We start from the raw sequence: 17,336 nt of genomic DNA, 5'->3' as shown, positions 1-17,336 counted from the left end.
TTTCAATAAGGGACAAGGCGAGAATAGGGAGCCCCGACCTGGTTTACCTGATACTGTTTCCAGAAGAAGATAAAGGAGGCCCTGCTCACAGAAGGCCCACGATGTCCCTGACTCATTTATCTGTCACCGTTCTGTGGGTTGACCGGACTCCAGTGGGCAACTGTCCCTGGGGTCCCTTGGTGGCCAGGACTGGAGTCACCTGTGTGTTTGACTGGACTGGCCATCCACGGTGACTTCTTCACTCATTGGCTTGGGGCAGCTGGCACAGCTTCAGGCTTGCTGAGACCCTCTCTGTCTTTATCGCCCTCCCTCCATCTCTCTGCTCGGTCTCTTCACTCCCGGGTTTCCTCGTGCCAAGGAAGTCCCCAGGAAGTCAGACCCCTTATGTAGCAGGTAGCTTCCCAAACCTTCCATGGAGCACACTGGAAGCCACGTGGATCCTTGGGACCTGGCCTGGGAAGTCTTGCAGTGCCACTTCTGCCACATTCAGTGTGGGAGGGGACTGTGTATGGGTCCCAGGAGGCTGATCCAGAAGAGGAAGTTGAGGCATGCCCAGATACAGGAATGGTGGGGCCAGGATTTGAACTCAGCTCCCGCTGGTTTGGAAGAGGACATGCCTCATCCTGCTGCCTGTAGGGGAGGGGAGGAGGATTATAGGTAAATTCACCTATAAATTAGGCTTTTCTGACGAGGGGAAAAGCTTTTATTTGGAAACGCTGATATTCTGATACTGGGTTATTATAAGTATAATTAATACCCAAACGCTTATTCAAGCAAATAAGAATTCTTATTTTCACATGAGGAGGAACAGGTCACTAGCTTAATTAAATTCCTGCCTGAAATAAATACCCCTTGGTCTTCTTACTGAACTGCAGCGAGACAGAGTATATGTTTTCCTCAGAAATATTTCTAGAGTGTAAAATTAATGTAATTTATATTTTTGGTCCCTTAATTAAGTCCTTAATGAGTAAACAATATTTTTACAAATTTTTAAGAATTAATATTGAGACAGATCAATGTTTTGTTCCACTTATTTATGCACTTATTGATTGATTCTCGTATGTGCCGTGACCGGGGATCAAACCTACAACCTTGGCATAGTGAGATGACGCTCTGCCAATTAAGCTACCCAGCCACTGCCTAAGCAATCTTTTTAAAAAAATATTTTGCCCTGGCCAGGTAGTTCAGTGGGTTAGTCAAGTTTGTAGGTTTGATCCCTGGTCAGGGAACATACAAGAATCGACCAATGAATGCATGAATAAGTGGAATGACAAATCAATGTTCCTCTCTCCCTTCCTCTCTCTCTCTCCAAAGTCAATAAATTTTTTAAAAATTTACAAACATTTTCAACCATGAGGGACTAGAAAAGACTACTTTTAAAATAGAGTTGGCCAAAAAGTTCGTTGAGTTTTTTACTGTTCTGCTTTGTTTATTTTAAGATTTTATGTATTTATTTTGGGGCAGAGGAGAAGGGAGGGAGAAAGAGAGGGAGAGAAACATCAGTGTGTGGTTGCCTCTCGAGTGCCCCCCACTGGGGACCTGGTCCACAACCCAGGCATGTGCCCTTCTTGGGAATCGAACCAGCAACCCTTTTGTGTGTGGGCCAGTGCTTAATCCACTTAACCCCACCAGTCAGGGCTTAGTTTAGTTTTTCTTTTAACTTCATCCAAAACATTTTTTTTTTGGTTGTATTGTGACAGCTGTCATATCAGCATGCATTTTTAAAAAACTTATCAAAATTGATGAATTTTTATGTAGCCATTTTAATATTGAAGATGGAAGAAAATTATCAACACTTTCAGCATATCATGCTCTATTATTTCAAGAAAGGTCAAAATGCAAGTGAAATGCAAAAAAAAAGATCTGTGCAGTGTATGGAGAAGTTGCTGTGATTGATGGAACATGTCAAAAGTGGTTTGTGAGTTTCATGCTGGAAATTTCTTGCTGGATGATGCTCCATGGTCGGGTAGACCAGTTGAAGTTGATAGCGATCAAATCGAGACATCAATTGAGACCAATCAGCATTATGCCACCCAGGAGATAGCCGGCATACTCAGCTATCAAAACCAATAAAGTTATTGGTGGAAATGAAAAACGTGTCTTTATTTTATGGAAAAAAGTAAACGAACTTTTCGGCCAATCCAATACAAGTCCTCAATTCAACTCTTCCTAAGCCCACACACCCCTATACTTATGCACCAGGAGCCTGTAACTGCAAGCTAACCCCTTTTAGACATTGGGGGCATCAGCGTGGGAGGCAGGAGGCAGTGCCCTCAGCCCAGGGAGGGCAGGGAGAGTGGTTGCCTGGTGCGTTCATGCCCAGGCAGAGCCTGTTGGTACAATGCATGTATTGAGTAGACAGAACCTGGCATAGTTAAGTGTTTAAAAAGCATCTTCCTGCTTATAGAATATCTGGTCATCGATTAACATCTGAGAAGTGCCCTGCCTGGTGCGGCTCGGTGGACTGAGTGCCAGCCTCTGACTGGACGGTCGGCAGTTCGAATCCCTGCCAGGGCACATGCCTGGCTTGTGGGCTAGGTCCCCATTGGGGGCGTGCGTGTTACTCTCCCTCTCTTTCTCCCTCCCTTCCTCTCTCTCCGAAAATAAATAAATGAACTCTTTAAAAAAAAAAAAAAATCTAAGAAGTATCTAATACTATGAACAGAAAAATGGAAGATATTCATGTCCTCACCTTAACTGCTGATACAATTAGGATGTTTTTATTTCTAGTCACATTCAATACTTGTATTTCCAAATTAAATTAAAATGAAAAAAATCTTATGGATTAAACTAATAACACATGTAGGTTAGAGAGAATACAAAACAAATACCTCGCATCAGACATTCCAAAAACATGTATATCCTTAAAATATTTTTAAAATTTTTTTAGTTTGGAAAATGTCAAATATAGCCCTGACTGGTGTGGCTCAGTGGATTGAGAGCCGGCCAGCGAACCAATGGGTCGCGGGTTCAATTCCCAGTCAGGCCACATGCCTGGGTTGTGAACCAGGTCCCCAGTAGGGGGCGTGTGAGAAGCAGCCACACATTGCTGTTTCCTCTCCCTCTCTTTCTCCTTCCCTTCTGCTCTCTAGAAATAAATAAATAAAATCTTAAAAAAAAAAAACCCATGTAATAATTCTTTAATATTCTACCATGTCTGGTCAGTGTTCAGATTTCTGTGACTGTCTACTGAGTTTTCCCCCATTCTCTCTGAGAATCAGGACCCAGCTCTGACGCATACGTTGCCGTGAGGAGGCCACCTCCTCGTGTGCATTAAAATGCAGTAGCCCCTGGAGTCTGTACTGTGTGCGCTCTGCAGGCGCTCTCGGTCCCCATATTCCATATAACATATTCTGTTGGCTGTCCTTGCTAGTAAATCTTTGAATGTCGAGCATTCCTTTGGATCGCTTCCTCAAAATAGACTTTTAAGGTGAGGATGCTTATACAAACTGTGTATGAACTGTGTACACAGTGGGGCGAAAGTAGGTTTACAGTTGTTCATTTGGAAAATAATATAGTAATTAATAAATAATAACACAACTATAAACTCTGCATGTTGTGCCCTCACAACTCAAAATCTACTTTGCCCCACCCTGCATGTTCTCATTTAAATATGTATGTAGTTAAATTGATTTCCAGGAACATCACACTATTTCTATTCACCAGCAATGGTTGAAAGAGGCGTGATCAGCCCTGGCCAGGTGGCTCAGTTGGTTGGAGCATCGCCTTGTACACCGAAAGGTTGTGGCTTCAATTTCCTGGTCAGGGCACATGCCTGGGTTCTGTGGTTCGATCCTCAATGGGGGCACATACCGGGAGGCAAGCAATCAGTGTTTCTCTGTTTTTCCCTCCATCTTCTCCCTCCTTCCCTTCCTCCCTTTCTCTCTCTAAAAAATCAATGAAAACATATCTTCAGGTGAGGATTTTAAAAATAATTTTCAAAAAGAAAAATGGCAAAGGCATACTTATATTAAAGTGTAGTGGGAATGTACACATATATTCCAAATATTTTTCCCCCATCATTTTGGGTTCTCCCTGCCTCAGTTCCTTTCTTTCTTTTTAAGATTCTATTTATTTATTTTTAGAGAGGGGAAGGGAGAGAGTGAAGGAGAGATACATCAATGTGTGGTTGCCCCTCGAGCATCCCCCCACTGGGGACCTGGTCCTCAACCCAGGCATGTGCTCTGAATAGGAATCGAGCCTGCAACCCTTTGGTGTGCAGGCTGGCACTCAATCCCCTGAGCCACACCAGCTAGAGCCTCAGTTCCTTTCTTGCAGTCATGGCTGAGGGCGCATTATTGCACCCTATGAGGAGAGAGAATGTGTCCATCTGTGCTGGACTCTTACTTGCCCTTTGGAACACAGAATGGAATTTCCCGTAGAAACTGGGAGAAGCTCAGTCACACCCGTCATTGCATTATGCTCAGCATTGTGTGGCCTGCTAGAGTTTAGCTACTGTTTAGAAACTATTCCTTTAAAAAAAAAAAAAACGTGGAGTCTAATTACATAGAGTAAGCTGCACAGATCTTAAGGATATAGTTTGAGGAGTTCTGAGAAATAAATAGGACACGGTCTGTCCAGAAGGTATCCAACCATATAATGTAAACAATAGAGACATTTATTGAAGAAGATAGAAGATACGATGAGAAACACTGTACATAGGAGAATGATACCTCATTCCCCTTCAAAGTGGGCACCTTGGGACCTCACACAGTTCTCCCAATCACCATCAGCTGCCACGCTGTATTTTCCTGAATCTCACTGGCTGCCTCAAATCTCTTCCCTTTCAAAGGTGATTTTAATTATGGGAAAAGCCAGAACTTGCAGGGTGCCAAATCTGGGCTATAGTGGGGCTGAGTCACCTGGGTGATTTGACGTTTCACAAAAAAACTCTGCACGAGACGTGATGCGTGAACAGGCGTGTTGTTGTGATGAAGCTGCCAATCACCAGTTTCCCATAGCTGCAGCTTTCTGAATCACCCCCATAGTTTCCGCTGAGGAATATTCAAGCTTAACTCAGAATTTGATGCAAATTCATTGCTCTACTCACTCAGCCATTTTGAATGTGACAGCCACACAGTACACATGCTCACTCAACCACGTCTGCTGCCCCCACTGACTAGTACAGTGAAGTCTCCTTGTTCCCGCATGCACATTCCAGTCCACTTGCCTTGGCTGCCAGTTACATCCATGTCAGGCCAACCATTCTCACTGTATTAACGATGATGGATGCACTTTTTTGCGGACAGACCTTGTATACCTCTCTAACCAATTCCCCAGTAAGGAAATTGACTCCTGCCAGCACCCTAAACAGCACCCTGTGCGCATTCCTCCCACCCTCCCCACACTAGAGCTCCCGCTCCCCTTCACCTGTCCTCAGAGTGAAATCACTTCCTCCTGCTCTTGAACTCCATACAAATGGAATATTACAGTATGTATTTTCTTGTGTCTACCTTTTTTTTTTTTTGGCTGAGCATACTTTGAAGATTCATCATCATTAATTATCAGTAGTACCTTCCTTATGTTGCTGAGTAGTGTCCCGTTGTCCGAATCAACCACAACTTGCTTGTTTATTCTCCTAGTGACAACCATTTTTGGTTGTTTCCAAATTTTTGCTATTTGAATAAAGGTGCAATGACAATTTTTTAAAATTTATTTATTTTAGAAAGAGAAATATTGATTTGTTGTTCCACTTATTGATGTATTCATGGGTTGATTCTTGTATGCGCCCTGACCAGAAATCAAACCCACAACCTTAGCATATGGGGATGATGCTTTGAGCTCCTTGGACAGGGCATTTGTTTTTCTTTTTAGTCTTTTCTTTGAACAATTTTAAAGATTTTATTTATTTGTTTTTAGAGAGGGGGGAAGGAAGGGAGAAAGAAAAGGAGAGAAACATCAGTGTGTGTTTGCCTCTTGTGCGCCCCCTACTGGGGACCTGACCTGCAACCCAGGCATGTGCCCTGACTGGGAATCAACCGGTGATGCTTTGTTTCGCAGGCCCACACTCAACCTACCAAGCCACACCAGCCAGGGCTGTGTAGTTTTATAATAAATCTTAAAATCAGCCAGTGTAAGTCCTACAACTTTGTTCATCTTTTTCAGAATTGCAAAACCACGTCTTTTTTTTTCCCTTTAAGTTCTAATTGGCTTTCTTGGACAACACATGAATCGGGTAGCGTCTCATCTAAGCAACTAAAAGGGAGCTCCCCAAACTACGTATTTCTTTAGGAAAATAACTTCTCCATGTCAAATAACCAACATACAAAAGAACTTCAAGCACTCAATCCATTCCCGGGTTGATGAATACCGGTGCTCACGTTGATTCGAATTCACACCCTCACGTTCCTGGGGTGGTGTCAGAAAGCAGAATTTCTTGATTTGTAGTCGTTTTGTAAGAACTTTGGACTAATTATGTAGCATCTTTTTTACACATTTTTTAAAGAAACTTCACGGCACTCACTGATTAGGAAAGGACCTAGTGACCCATTCTTGCTTTGCTGTTAGAGGTGACTTCTGTCATCGGGAGCACACGGGGTTGGGGACACTTTCTCTGTAATCAGAAGGCAAATAAACTAGGTGACAGTCTGTATTTTTGTGCTAGAAAGTCATATGTTAAGGACATTTCTGATGCCCATTTTTCACCAAGCGGAAGGTTTACCACGCTGTGGAAGGAGAGCCTCGTTGCCAGCTGACACCCCCATCCTGACAAGTCTCTCTTGTGTTTGCACAGCGCTGCTTTGTCTTACAGTTCAGCTGTCATAAACAGCTCTCAGCTGGCCCCCACAGTTTCCAGCAGGGGGATTTAGCCAGAATGTCGCTCTTGCTCCCTCTGCAGCCTACCCCGGGGGGGGGGGCACGAGAGTAGACACACACACGAACACCCCACCATGCTCCTTGATTCTGTGGCTCCCTGCTCTTCCTCAGGCCGGAGGGCTTGAGTCCCAGGCATCCACTGGGAAAAGGGGGCACACGGGCATAAGCTTGAACAGGTGCCTCCTGAGGGTGTCAGGGCAGTGATGCTTGAAGGTGACACTGTGAATAAACCAAGTGGTTTTGGGGCATAAGAGAAAAATATCTATGTGTGACGGGCTGAGGGCTAATATGGAATGCGGACACCAGGGAGCGTCTGAAGGAGCATGGGGCAGCTAGCTCAGGGAGGGGCTGGGCATGGGTGGGTGGCCAAGCTGAGCTGTGGACTGTCTTCAGGACAGAGTGCGGGGGCACCCCTGGACTGAGGCCCTTCGGGACCACCTGATCTACAGCTAGGGGTATGCGTCAGGTATCCAGACAAAATGTGATGGGCTTTCTGTCCATGGAAGTCGAAAAATTTTGCCTAATAGTGTCCTCAAAGGTGAGGGTGAGCTAGACATCCTTTGCTGGATTTCAGCAGCTCCTGGAGGGTGTGAGTGCATTTCCTGGAACCTGAGACACTTTGAACTGACCTGGACCCTTTAATGAAAGAGAGGCCAGAAGCTTGTCCTTTGCCCATCCCTGAGTTCTTTGTAGCCCAGCCTACTCCTCATTTTAAAGATTTTATTTATTTATTTTTAGAGAGATGAGAAGGGAGAAAGAGAGAGAAACATCAATGTGTAGTTGCCTCTCACGCTCCCCCTACTGGGGACCTGGCCCACAACCCAGGCATGTGCCCTGACTGGGAATTGAACCAGCAACCCTTTGGTTCGCAAGCTGGCATTCAATCCACTGAGCCACACCAGCCAGGGTGGTGAAGTAATAATGTACGCTGTATATAATGTTATGTCCTAAAGAAGCACAGAGACAAGGAAAGGAAGTGTAGACTGATAGCGTTTATGTGAATCTTTTTTTGTTTTCTGTATTCATTCTGTGCTTTCAAGCTACCACCAAGTTACCATGTCCTTACTCAGTAAAACATTGCTCACACTACATCCTTTGTGGTGGTGGTGTGAAACATATGAAATTCTATGTTACAGGTCCAACAATACAATTATATACATACTTACCCATTAGCTTTTGTTATCAGTGAAGGTGACAAAAAAAGGATAAATTTTCGTTCATGTTGTCTTTTATAATTGCATAATTACCTTTACCACTGTGTGTTTGCGTTTTTAAATTAGCAACCACGTCGCTTGCTTTCACCTGAAGAATTTCATTTAAAATTTACTGTAAGGCAGGTCAGTTCTCAAGGAGTTCTCTGTACTTTTATTTATCTGGGATGTGTTTATTTTGCCTTTGTATTGGAAAAGTAGTTTTGCAAGATAGAAGATTCTTGGTTGACCACTTTTTTCCTTTCAGGAGTTTGAATATATCAGCTCACTGCCTTCTTGCCTCCAATGTTTTGCTGAGAAATCAGTTGTGAATCTTATTAGGATCCCCTTGTATGTTTTCAGTCATTTTTTAAAAAATTATTTCCTTTGTCTTTGAGTATTTTTACGAATATGTGACTCGGGTGTGGATCTCTTTGTTTGGCCCTACTGAAGTTCGTTGACCTTACTGATTTGTAGGTTTCCATCATATTTGGTAAATTTCAGCCTTTTTTTCCTTGATTTTTTTTTTTTTATGCTATCTTCTCTCTTTTCTCCCTAGGGGTAATAGTATGACTGTTCATGTGCTTAATGGTTTCCCACAGTTCTGTGAGGCTGTTTATTTTTCTTTATACCTTTTCCTCTCTGTTCCCTGAGATGTATAAGCTTTATGAATCTATCTTCACATTCTGCCAGGAAATTCAAACCTGCTGTTGACTGTTTTTCACTCCAGTTATTGTATTTACTTTTCAACTCTAGAATTTCCATTTGGCTTTTTCTTTTAATCATTTCTATCTCTTTTTGATGTTCTCTATTTGAAAGGTTCTCATTATACCTTCCTTTATCTCTTTAAACATGGAATCTTTTAATTATTTGAACACATTTTTTAAAGAGTTTATTTATTTATTTTTAGAGAGGGGAAGGGAGGGAGAAAAAGAGGGAGAGAAACATCAATGTGTGGTTGCCTCTCACATGCCCCCTACTGGTGAGCTGACCCACAATCCAGGCATGTGTCCTGACTGGGAATTGAACTGGTGACCCTTTGGGTCACAGGCCAGTGCTCAATCCACTGAGCCACACCAGCCAGGGCTGCTTGTTTTTTTGTTTTGTGAGGAGGCCTCTGTGTGGGTGAGATGAGCCGGTCTAAGCTTCTGTGCTGGAGATTCTCCCTGTTCTTACTGAGATTTAGTAGTTTTTCTTGAATAAATGCATCTTTTATGGTAGGCTCTATGCTCTTAGGACTATTTCCAGAGACTCAAAAATGTGTTTTAGTACTTGTTTCACCGGCAAGGGTTGTTTTCCTAGAGACCTGGCTGATGAGCCTCCTCCCACCCGTGTTCTGGCTGTGGACTCACCGTCTTTCCTTCTTAAAGTCCCAGCACGCATGGGTGCGGGGACACCCTCTTCAACAGGCACGGTGCCATTCGCACACCCGGGGATTCACATGGACTCTGTGCTGCTCGCTGGTGACTGCCCCACAGGGTGAACTGGGCGCATTTTAGGCTCCGCTGTAGTCTGTCACTCACGGGGTGACATAGGCCACATTTGCATCAGACACACTTAGGAGGACAGGAGCCACTGCCAGGGTCGCGCCCTCTCCTGCTGGAGGCTTTCAGCGGAGGCAGAACTCCAGGCCGCGGGAGAGGTGCCTGTCCCTAGAGCCACCGCTGCCCGCCCCACCCCCGCCTCCCCACCCCGGGCCAGGGTGCCCGCCAATGGTTCTCCAGCAGGTCGGGTGCCGCTGCCCAGCAGAGGTCGCTGTTGGCTGAGTGCTATCCCCTGGCCGGGTGGCCGCAGGCTCAGACTCGGCCCATTGCCAGTACTGTCCTGTCTCCCACTGCACACCGCACCGTGTGTCATGTTTAGTCACCTGTACTCTGCCACAGCTGTTAGCCTTCCTGTGTCTTTCATGACCTCGCCGCTTCGGAAGGGTAGAGGCCGGCTGATTCCTTGACTGTCTCTGCTTCCTCCTGATTAGATACGAGTGCTGCACTTTGGCAGGGACCCCGCCAAGGTGACACTGTGCCCTCCCCAGTGACCTCTCAGGAGGCACAGGACGCTGGTTTCTCCTGTTGCAGATGCTGTTCGCTTTGACCCCTGGGTTAAGGTGGTGTCTGTCCAGATCTGCAAGTACGATAAAGATAACTTTTATCTGCCCTGGCGGGTGTGGCTCAGTGGATTGAGCACCGGCCTGCAATCTGAAAGGTCTCTGGTTCGGTTCCCAGTCAGGGCACAGGCCTGGGTTGAGGGCTGGGTCCCCCATTGTGGGCGTGGGAGAGACAGCCATATATTGATGTCTCTCTCCCTCTCTTTCTCCCTCCCTTCCCCTCTTTCTAAAAATAAATAAAATCTTCAAGAAAAAAAAGATAACTTTTTCCTTTTATAATTATTGACAAACCAGTGGCGCTGACTCAGCCCCGTTCACCCACTCGTCCCACTACCCATCGACGCTTCCTGTCTTAAGTCGCTCGCTCATGTGAGGATGTCAACCGGTGACATTCTGACGCAGCCGTTCCTCCCACTCGGTCACTTTGGGTTTTTTTAAGCACTTACCGTGAGGACCGTAGCTCTGCGCCTCCGTGTGGTGGGCCGGCTTCCTGCGCTAATTATACCAAATTACCCAGAATTAAAATGTCCAATCAGAAGTAGGTACTGTACCCTGCTAGGAAAGAAACCTCTCCAGCGAGGAGCTTTTTGACAGACCTGAAGGACAAAGGTGTGTCTCAGAAGCAGGGAGACCTTCTTGTTGAAGGCTCTGTCATCCTGCAGGAAGAGGGACAGTGATGGTGGACCTAAGGGAGCTCTGGGGACTGGGCAAATGTCCCAGCGCCGAGGGAGCGCACAGGTCTGCTGCGTGGGTGGTTGGCAAAGAGCCACCCCAGAAAGGTTCTAAATTATGCTAACTGAGTAACCTGTAAAACAATTTTATATGAATTGGTTATAGGAAGTGCATGAGAAAATTGCACTTTGAAGAACAAATCTCATTTGAAAGGAACATAAAACTTTACTCCAGCCCCGGACAGTGTGGCTCTCAGTTGGTTGGAGCATTGTCCCCTAAACCATAGGTCACGAGTTCGATTTCTGGTCAGAGCACATGGGAGAAGCAACTGATTGATGTTTCTCTCTCTCTCTACCCCCGCCTCCCTCCTTTCCCCTCTCTCTAAAATCTATAACCATGTCCTCAGATGAGGATTATATTTAAAAATACTTTATTCTAACAAATATCTGTGTCTCTGGGAGGGCGTGTTGCACCCTCCCCCGTCCAAATCATAAAGGTTCAGCTTATTGTTTGGGTCAGCTTGACTTTGTTGCAAAAAGCATCTGCCACTTTTAGTGGCTTGTCATGCTGCTATTTGTAGACTAACTTAGATTTCTGAGTGTACAGTATGACATTCATTATTCTTTCAAAAAATTTTAATATATATTCAGTGCTAGAGAGAGAGAGGCGTGAATTCGTTGTTCCAGTTATGTATACATTCACTGGTTGATTCTTCTATGTGCCCTGACTGGGAATCGAACCCACAACTCTGGTGCATCCAGACGACGCTCTAACCAACTGAGATATCCGGCTAGGGCGTTCTCTTCTTTTCAGTTTTACTTTTCATGTAATTCCTCTCCTAAGTATGCAGCTTGTAACCCTCTTGCTTTTTGCCTTCCTGACATTTCCGTCTCGCTCTCTCTCAGGTACCTCCTATTTAACGGACATTGTGTGGTGGGCAGGCACCGTTGCAAGTAAGTAGTACCCTGTGTGCTGAAGAGCTCGTTTGCTTTCTTTGTTAAGATCAATCATTCCCTGGGCAGAACTGGGGGGGTGGGGGGATGAGATGGAGGGGTGGAGGTGGGCTCTGTCCTTAGGAAGGAGCACCAGGAGGGCGCGAGGCCCCTGCTGCCTGCAGGTAGCCCTGAATAGCCGGGGCCACACTCTCCTGGGCCCAAAGAAACTAAAATAGCTCCTGATTACTCACGTGTAGTCGGGCTGTTGGCCTTTGGTGAAATTACATGTTTTTGCTGAACGTAATCGGTTTTACAAAGGCGGCTTTCTTCCCTCAGCCGGAAGAACCAGATCGTTCGCTATGACCGAAAACGCACTCTGTATAGTTAGAACCTTTAGATCTGTAAAGGAGAATGATATGCGAAATTTCAGAAACATCACGAGGTTCACTTGTCTCACGCTGTCTGTTCGTTGAGAAATGGCCTAGCAAACGGGATGGCGTTCACGGAACAGCTGCTATTTAAGCTCTCGCTCCCCACCACCCGGTGCGCTCCTGTGGCAGTGCGGCCCAGCGGCCGACACTATCGGAGCAGGTCCCAGGCCATTTCAGGAACACGGGGAGCCCGGCACGATCCGTCTTAAAACAAGGGTGTTTTAAGGAGAGAGTGGAAATATATGGTGTTGCACCCACTGTCAGTCACTGTGTTTAGCCGGGGAATTAACAGAGACCAATGAAGCTGCTCCCCAACCAATCGGGACTGTGACTCGGGGAGGAGGGGGGCGGGCACTGCTCCCCAACCAATCAGGACAGTGATGCGGAGAAGGGGGCGGGCACTCCTGTCCTGCGCAGTCACCGCCCTTAAACATGCAAATGAGGCTCCTCCTCCCACATTTGGTTTCTCACAAGCCCTGGAAAGGAAGTGGATGTTTCAGGGCCCGGCCTCCCCAAATGCAATTCTGATCCTTGCCAGGAGAGAGCGCTGGCATTACAAGCGACATCCTGTGATTCTCTCCACAGTGGCTGTTGGCCAGATTGGAAACTTCCTGGCTTACACGGCGGTCCCCACGGTTCTGGTGACGCCCCTGGGTGCCCTTGGAGTGCCGTTTGGGTGAGCGCTGGTGTTCTGTGTTTTGGCTTTTAATGTGCCATATATATAAGAAACTTCATTTTAAGTGTTTCTGTTCAAATAATAAAAGGAAAATCATAGCTAAAGACAGGTCTTCAGTGTTCTCCTCTATATGGTTTAGTTATATTCTTTCAAATTTATTTTTTTAAAGATTTTATTTATTTATTTTTAGAGTGAGGGAAATATCAGTATGCAGTTGACTCTCGCGCACCCCCTACTGGGGACCTGTCTGGCACCCTGGGCATGCACCCTGACTGGGAATCCAACCAGCAACCCTTTGCTTAGCAGGCTGGCACTCCATCCACTGAGCCACGCCGGCCAGGGCTATTCCTTTCAATTTAGTTGTGTGAATTATTAACCCCTCTCTTAATAATGTGTGTTAGTATATTTCAAATCCTAACTTACTCCTGGGGATCAACAAGTGTCATGCTGTCCTCCGAGTTTGCCCCAGAGGATGTCCAAGAGACTTAGAGCTTTCCCAATGCCTTGGCAAGTGACTCAGAGAAATCCTTAAGCAAAACTAGCCAGCCGGTATTTTATTTGGGCTCCTACCATCCCCTGCTGGACACTGAGCCACCCCTCAACCCCGGGAAACTGGAGGTTGGGACGAGTCACACCTGGGCGCCAGTGGGTATGCGACAGAATTCCTGTCTCACCAGAGTCACAGCAACTGGATCCCCCAGGAGAGGGCTCTGTTTGCTCTGGAGCAGGGCTGTCGACCTTTGGGCATCTCGGGGCCACACTGGGAGAAGAAGAATTGTCTCAGGCCACACATTCAGTACACAAACACTAATGAAAACTGATGAGCAAAAGAAAGGTTTTAAGTAAATTTCTGGTCGCCTTCATAGCCATCCTGGGCCTCATGTGGCCTGCCGGCTGTGGCTTGGATACCCCTGGTCTGGGGTGAACCAGGAGGGAGGCAGGGCTTTGGGTTTTTACTGGAGTTAGGTGGTGAACTGGGTGGGGGTGCCCACCCTCAGGCTGGGGTTTGCCAAGGGACTGGGGACAGCGGGACTCAAGAGCATGCGCAGACCTTCTTCCCAGGTTGCCCAGATGTGGGGCAAATGGGAAAAGGAAGGAGAGGGGTTGTGAAGGCTCCCAGTCACCATCTGACGTCCCAAATAGAATCATTTTATTACATGTTTTTATACAGAAAGGACTAAATAATAGATCTCCTCCCACAAACCTATTCATACTCGATTTTGCTTTTGAAGAAATCATTAAGATGTGATAGAAGAGAAAGAAAACCCAAGGTCCTCATTCATGTAGACATTTGTCTTCTGCTGTGCTCCAGACAGACCCCGAATCCTCGCGCAGACATGTGTCTGTGGTGGACATATTTATGAATTTATTTATGTATTTGTTTATTTATCCATCCCCACCCGAGGGCATGCTTACTGATTTTTAGAAAGAGGGGAAGGGAAGGAGAGAAGTATCGATGTCAGAGGAAAACATCGATCGGTTGCCTCTTGCTCCCACCCCAACTGGGGACCAAACCTGCCACCTACGTGTGCACCCTAACCGGGAATCGAACCCACCACCTTCCAGTTCAGGGGACGATGCTCCAGCCTGCCAGAAGTATAATGGATGAATCTAATTTTGTGTTTTTAAGCTTTAAGTTTCTCTGGTCTAAAAAGCACAAACATGTTTGGCTCAGGTGAACCTTTGAAAATGTGTCTGTAGAATAGCATGCGTCCCTTATCCAAACATAAGGCTAATACCACACACGGCTTGACGTCATTTTGCGTGTTGGTTTTGGAAAGCTCGCGTTGCCTGAGTGGTGCTCACATCCAGGAATCATTACTCCACCACAGTGTCTGACTCGTTCCCCTGAAAAGTAATCGGGCAAACAAACAACCCGACCCTGTGACCTCTGCGCATTGCACATTTCAGTGCAGGTATGGAAATGCCTTGCGTGGTTAATTTCCAAAGAACTGTTCTCATGGACTTTGATAATTCAATCCCCTCACCGGAAATGTTCCCTGCTCCAAGTATTCGGAAGACGTCACTCAAAAAAAAAAAATTGTGAGGTGGTATTATGGATTAAAAGGCTGCCTTTAACTGAGAATCCCAATAAAAAAAATTTTTTTAAAGACTTTATTCATTTATTTTTAAACAGGGGAAGGGAGGGAGAAAGACAGGGTGAGAGGCATCATTGTGTGGTTGCCTCTTCTGCACCCCCTACTGGGGAGCTGGCACAGAATCCTGTGCCCTGACTGGGAATCGAACCAGCAACTCTTTGGCTCATAGGCCGGCACTGAATCCACTGAGCCACACCAGCCAGGGATAGTTCTCCTCTCTTCTTGAAGTAGGCCTTCACTAACAATTAGCCTTTCCCTACTCGAAACCTCTCATCTATTGAATTCTAGCCTTTCTCTTGAAGCTTCTGGTACAGGAACCTTGGGCCTGTAACACAAAGATGCGTCACCCCTGTCCCCTGATTGGAGTGCTATTGGGCTTCTGCCTGAGTCAGTGCCTCCCAAATAGCTGTTCTTACTGATCTGAGTGCATGCTTATTACCACTCAGTTTGAAAGGCCTTTTTATTTATTTATTTTTTTAAGTTAACAGCCTCACAGGCCAGGCTTGTTCCTGCCTCTGTTTTCATGCACACCAGCCCCTCCCCACCATGACAGAGCCCGCCCTCCCTGGCTGGTTGGAGGCCCACCTCCTCCTGCTCCTGAAGGCCCCCCACCCCGCCCTGTGGTTCCCTCCTGTGCAGAGTTACTCAGAACCCCTGTACTAATGCACAGGCTGCGTTCCGATGTCACTCATTGGCTCTCATTGAACTCATTGGTTCCGATATCACTCAATGTCTTTCAGTGACGTTGCTGGTTCCCAGCGACACTGCCGGGGTTTCCCTCAGGGACAGACACACAGGGTACTAGGGAGAAGATGGCAGCCTGGGCTTCATGGGGATGTTGCCACAGCGATATCACCTCCTGTTAGCTTGGTGGCCTTGGGTTCAAAGTAATCCTTCCTGAGGCTCAGTTTCTTTATCTGTACAATGAGAATTAAAAAGGAAACAATCCTATCTGATCTGGCCTGGTGGCCAATCGCTGGATTTCCTACAGGCCCAGGTTTTCTGCCTTGGCTGGTGCGGCTCAGTGGGTGGGGTGTCGTTCCACAAAACGAAAGGTCTCCCATTTGATTCCTGGTCAGGGCATGTGCCTGGGTTTTGGGATGTGTCCCCAGCAGGGGGCACTTTCAAGAGGCAACCAATTGATGTTTCTCTCCCTCTCTTTCTCCCTTTCCCTCTCTCTAAAAATAGATAAATAAAATACATATTTTTTAAAACCCCAGGTTTTCCAACCCAAATTACACACTGATGTTATACAAGAAATAAGAAAAGAACCATGTTATTAGCCTTAAGATTGTACATGTTTTAGGAGCAACTTAAAAATGCAATGCATTTTAAATGTCTTGGGTATTAGGGAAAAGAAAAATAATCATCCATGTTCCTCCCATAATGCAGTGACTATTAGCCTTTTGATTTCTTTTTTCTTTGTGCATTTTCTCAATTTATTTTAACTTGATCATGAACTACTTGTCATTATTTTAGCAATTTTCATATCCCACTTTTCTGCTTAGCCTCGGTTTTCTGATTATTTGCTTTTAAAAATGAGAAAGGAATATTTTTATTGGTCAGTCACAAAATTTACTTTTTGGGCCTTGGCTGGTGTGGCTGAGTGGATTGAGTGCCAGCCTGCAAACCAAAGGGTCACTGGTTCGATTCCCAGTCAGGGCACGTGCCTGGGTTGTGGGCCAGGTCCCCAGTAGGAGGCGCGCAAGAGGCAACCACACATTGATGTTTTTCTCTCTCTCTTCCTCCCTCCTGTCCTCTTTCTCTAAAAATAAATAAATAAAATCTTTTTAAAAAATGTTAAGGCCTGAGCAGGCCCTTCTTTAAAAAAAACCTTACTTTTCTACCCTGGCATATTTCATACCCATGGAGCAACACCACAGTTAGCTGTGTATACATTAACTGTACACTGGCTATGCATAGAGTTCATACAAAAACCCTGTTTGTGTTGAATAAGTTGGTGTTCGATAAATTTCTGATCTTTCCCACTTTTTCAAACTAAAAAGTACAATACAGCTATATAGAAAATGTAGCCTCACAGTGTCAGCAATAAAAATATATGTATTTTTTTAAATGTGCCTTTTCTAAAGTAACTGCAATGAGTAGATACAGGTCCGATGGTATGATTTCAATTCTGATTTCTCTTTTTAATCCAAGGTCCATTTTAGCCTCTTACCTTCTGAAGGAGAAGCTCAACATCTTGGGCAAGTTGGGGTGTCTGCTCAGCTGTGCAGGCTCTGTCGTGCTGATCATCCACTCCCCCAAATCCGAGAGCGTGACCACACAGGCCGAGCTGGAGGAGAAGCTGACCAACCCAGGTGACCCTTTCCAGCCTGCGGGTGTCCCGTGTGAGCCTCCGGGGGACACTGTGCCATGTCCCCAGACCCTGTCCCTTCCTCTACAGAGTGTTCCT

The 17,336-nt window shown here is 45.8% G+C and overlaps 1 protein-coding gene across 1 annotated transcript in view; it reads left to right on the top strand.

Moving 5' to 3' along the window:
* NIPA1 (NIPA magnesium transporter 1) overlaps window positions 1-17,336 on the top strand; it is a 30,424-nt gene that overhangs the window by 5,525 nt on the left and 7,563 nt on the right. Inside the window, exons 2-4 of the mRNA XM_053912954.2 lie at window positions 11,688-11,735; window positions 12,734-12,824; window positions 17,081-17,241. Of these exons, the coding sequence (XP_053768929.1) occupies window positions 11,688-11,735; window positions 12,734-12,824; window positions 17,081-17,241 (300 nt within the window). The remainder of the gene's footprint in view (window positions 1-11,687; window positions 11,736-12,733; window positions 12,825-17,080; window positions 17,242-17,336) is intronic.

The sequence above is a fragment of the Desmodus rotundus genome, chromosome 10 (genome assembly GCF_022682495.2).
Source record: "Desmodus rotundus isolate HL8 chromosome 10, HLdesRot8A.1, whole genome shotgun sequence".
NCBI classification, from domain to species: Eukaryota; Metazoa; Chordata; class Mammalia; order Chiroptera; family Phyllostomidae; genus Desmodus; species Desmodus rotundus.
The sequence above is the reverse complement of the archived record's forward strand: the minus strand, read 5'-3'. Positions and strand labels throughout refer to the sequence as shown.